Genomic DNA, 4,015 nt, shown 5'->3' with positions numbered 1-4,015 from the left:
AATTACTGATTTATCGGAATTATAGAAAATGCTTAGGCTTTTATAATTTTTATAGACACTCAGATGGTTAAAATACTAAGTGGGGACAGGATATTGTATAATGATATGCATGTAAATAATGTAGCATGACAAGCAAAATGAAAATCTCTTTTAACTAAAAATATATATTATTGTAAAGGATTGCTCATCTATTTTGCCATTATTATTTTGAAAGATTTTGTTGATCATACGAAATAATTGACCGACAAACTGTTATATATCTATAAGATTAAATATCATATACAATATAACATTATTCAATTTACGTTTGCATGTTTATTATTGAAATAAGTAATAATAAATAATATAGAAGATATAGAATATGTTTTTATTATCCTTAACAGTATAGATAAAAATTTTAATTTGAATCAAACATTATTTTCATGAAATAATGCTACCATTTCCTCAAATAAAATTATAATTTTAGTATACTATTTCGTTTGGTTGACTTTTTTTATGATAAAAACCGTGACTTGTTGTTTTATAAAATTATATTTTGAGATACTTTCATATTATATATATACAATTTTTTGTATTTAATATTCTTTTGACGTTGATGGAACTATTATTATACACAATAATTAAAATTTGTCTAAAATTTATAATTATTTATTAATTCCATAAATTTAATAATCAATAGTAGATAAACAGGGGGAGTTCTGCTCCCCGATAATATAGAGATCTGCTTTACCGACCTCGGGTTCGTGTTTATGTTAAACTGTTTTACCTAGGCTAGTACTTGCGGTCGATAATGTAGATGGGTCTGTTTTACCGACAGCACTTTCGAGCTTATCTGGGGCCTTGTTGACATTCGTTTGATGCTAATTGTGGAACATTTGGCGCTAATTGTTATCTATTTGAGCTTATCTAGGACCTTGTTGACATCCATTTGATGCTAATATGTTATGCAGTTATTGGCGGTCGGTAATGTAGGATCGGTGTTTTGAACTTATGTATACCCGAGCTTCCAACCCCCCTAGTTGAGCTCATTCCTACTTGTTGAGCTAATATTTTCTTGAATGCGTCATCTATTGCGCAGTTTCTGTTTGATGATGCAATTACGAACTTTCTGGATTTTCAGTGCGTCATTTTCTGCGCAGTTTCTGAGAATATGACGTCATCTACTGCGCAGTTAATGTAGGATGACGCAATACTTTCCCTCTGTGACGTCATTTCAGCATAGTAGGGATAAATGTATAAAGCCACACGCAGAATTGTGCCGGCCATTCAGTATTAATTTGGAGTCTGTGAAATTCGTAAAGTGACAGTTAATTATGGAGATTTTCGTTGACTTCGAGGGATTCTACACGCTAGATGATGCTTTCGTGGTGAAAGAGCTTGCCACAGTTCCTCTGGGTGGTGAAGAAAGTTTTTTGATTGGTGCTGGGCAAGCTATGTTTGAGCCACCGGTTAAATATCAAGATGAAGTGTTTGTATTGGAAAGCAAAGATTTCTGGCAGCGAAATCATGGCATCAGTTGGAACTATGGTACTTATCCATATTCAGACATCAAGGAAATGCTGTTGAAGACCCTTCAAGGTACCACATATGCCTATGTTTTGGGTAAGGAGAAGCAGGGATGGCTTGAATCTATGATTGATAAATCAGTCGAAGTTATTGACCTGAGTAAAATGAGATTTGTCCAGCGAGTGGAAGATTATGATTTTTCACAATACTGCCATCTCAAGGAGAAACACACAAAAAAGTTTAACTACGCATGTGCCTTCGAAACAGTACAGAAGATGAAACGTTGGTTTCTCCACTACTGGGGTCTATTTCCGTCGCTGAAGAAGTCACTGCAGCTATTCTATCAGTTGCAGTCATTGTTGAAAATGGCTCCACAAGACATAGCATGCTTGGACGAAAAGTTTATTCTACAATTTACAAAAGAAGAAATCAACAGTGCTTGGTCAAAACTTCCTCTACACATGCAAACAGATTCAAGGTTCATCGGATACACAAGATGCATCGATCACTACAGTACACTGAGTGACGATACGTTGGAGGGTCCATATCCATACAAGAAGGATTGTTATCAATGTAATTCTGATTTTAACTTTGATGATTTCTTATTATCCTAACTTATTTTAATTAGGGTTAAAGAGAAATAAATGAATAAAAACATTTTTTTGTTTACAAATCAAGTTTTTTTTATTTATTATTCTTAATCACATATAGTTTTTTTTTTTAATAATAATACAGGTTCGATTACACTTGTCTGGATGTCAAACTTCACACATACATATAGTGGGTGTTGGATTAAATTGAATTAACATCATATTAGTTTTCTAACACTGCTGCTTATGGGATTATACTCTATAATTCGATCGTGAATAATTAAACAGTAAGCTGCTGTCTGGTTGGGAAACTGATTTACCGATTCAAATTCCAGCCGTATATCCACTGGCCCCGATTTAATCGATTCGTTTTGTTTCGAACAGTCAATAATGTACAATGGTGCTTTTTCAAGGAATTGTTTTTTCGTCAGCAGTGGTTCAGGTTCTTTACCGTAATAACTGATTTGAAAATTAATGTACATATCATACAGTAAGGCATACTGATTATTAGCAATATTTAGATTTAAGTTCCCATAAGGATAACTCTGAGAGTTTAAAAATAATTTTATATCTCTGATATCACAATGATCAAACTCGCTGGCATTTTTAGTAGCATCATTTTTTCTTTCAGTCTGGAATCCTAGGATTACAAATCGAGGCTTCTCAAGTTGCGTTGATGTTTTGACTGTCCAAATGTGTTTTGAAGTATTCGGTAACAATGGATATTCATACAACTCCCAAGCACGAAAACTGATTGATATAGCTGGATCATTTGTGATAAAATTCAACACTTGAATTTTTTGTTTGTCTGACATAGTCACATACGGTACAATCCACTCGATTTTTTGCAAAGTTATTTTAACAGCTTCAGGATTAGCCCCAGCAGCTGGTGCAGCTACAACGTAGGCATTCAAATCAGCATTTGATCGTATTAAGATAAGTTCATGTTTAGCGTTAATGATAACTTTTTGGTAATCTTCAGCAAATCCAAGTAGAAGACTCAGGGGTACAGATACATCAAAGTAGCCATGGTCATTGTGCAATTTGTTAACATTTCCAGCTATAATCCATCCGGCATTTTCCAGTGTATTTTGTTGTGCAGGACTCAGAGATGCGTATCCTTTCATGAGACTCGTGATGCCAACATTTTTGTTTCGATCAATCTCGACAGCATTGAGTTCATAGCGTATTTCTTCAAACATATGACAAACTGCCATGCTGACCATTTGTGTAGTTGCACTAACAGCTGTTCCATCAGCCTTGGTTAATTTTCCATAAATATGTAATGTACTTTTACTCGGAAGTAAGCACAGATCTTGATGTTGAACAGCAATTCTGATTTCATCGCTGTTGTTGAATGTTGATGAAGCATATGGAAGATGGGCATGCGCTTCATAGTGTGCAATTGACTCATCAAAAATTATCGGTTGTTGAATATTTAATATTTCGGCCATTTTTAATTTTTTTTATAACGACTATCTCCTATTGTACCGTATTTATTGCCTTTTTCTGGACCGTTGTATTTTTGACCTCTTAAGTTTCCTGGTGTGTATTTATTGGTATTATCTTTATCGTTTTTAAAATCTGTACCGTACCTACGTTGTTCGCTTTCTAAATATTTCTTGAGATTATTTGTTGCCTGATTGTTCGCCATCTATGATTTCCGCAATGGAATAATACAACTAAGGCCACAAAAATTAATTTTTATCTTAGAAAATTTCCACGTAATTTTAATCCAAGACTTTTTAGGAATTGTGCGTTTTGACGTGTTAACACCTTGAGAGGACGTCGATGACTGATTGGTTTTGGACATGGTGTCAAGTTTTTATAACCGTGTCCTGTTTTAATATTAAATACAATGCCCATGATTTCATAAGCTTTTTATATGTAGTCTTATGGTTATAGTTTCACGTCGAAAA

General features: G+C 33.9%; 1 protein-coding gene across 1 annotated transcript; it reads right to left on the bottom strand.

Annotated features, from left to right (window-relative positions):
• Nucleotides 1-2,314: 2,314 nt before the first annotated feature.
• LOC130675811 (uncharacterized) lies at nt 2,315-3,550 on the bottom strand. The gene has a single exon (XM_057481676.1). The coding sequence runs from the start codon at nt 3,548-3,550 to the stop codon at nt 2,315-2,317; it is 1,236 nt and encodes a 411-aa protein (XP_057337659.1).
• Nucleotides 3,551-4,015: the final 465 nt, after the last annotated feature.

Source organism: Microplitis mediator, chromosome 10, assembly GCF_029852145.1.
Source record: "Microplitis mediator isolate UGA2020A chromosome 10, iyMicMedi2.1, whole genome shotgun sequence".
Lineage (NCBI taxonomy): Eukaryota > Metazoa > Arthropoda > Insecta > Hymenoptera > Braconidae > Microplitis > Microplitis mediator.
The sequence above is the reverse complement of the archived record's forward strand: the minus strand, read 5'-3'. Positions and strand labels throughout refer to the sequence as shown.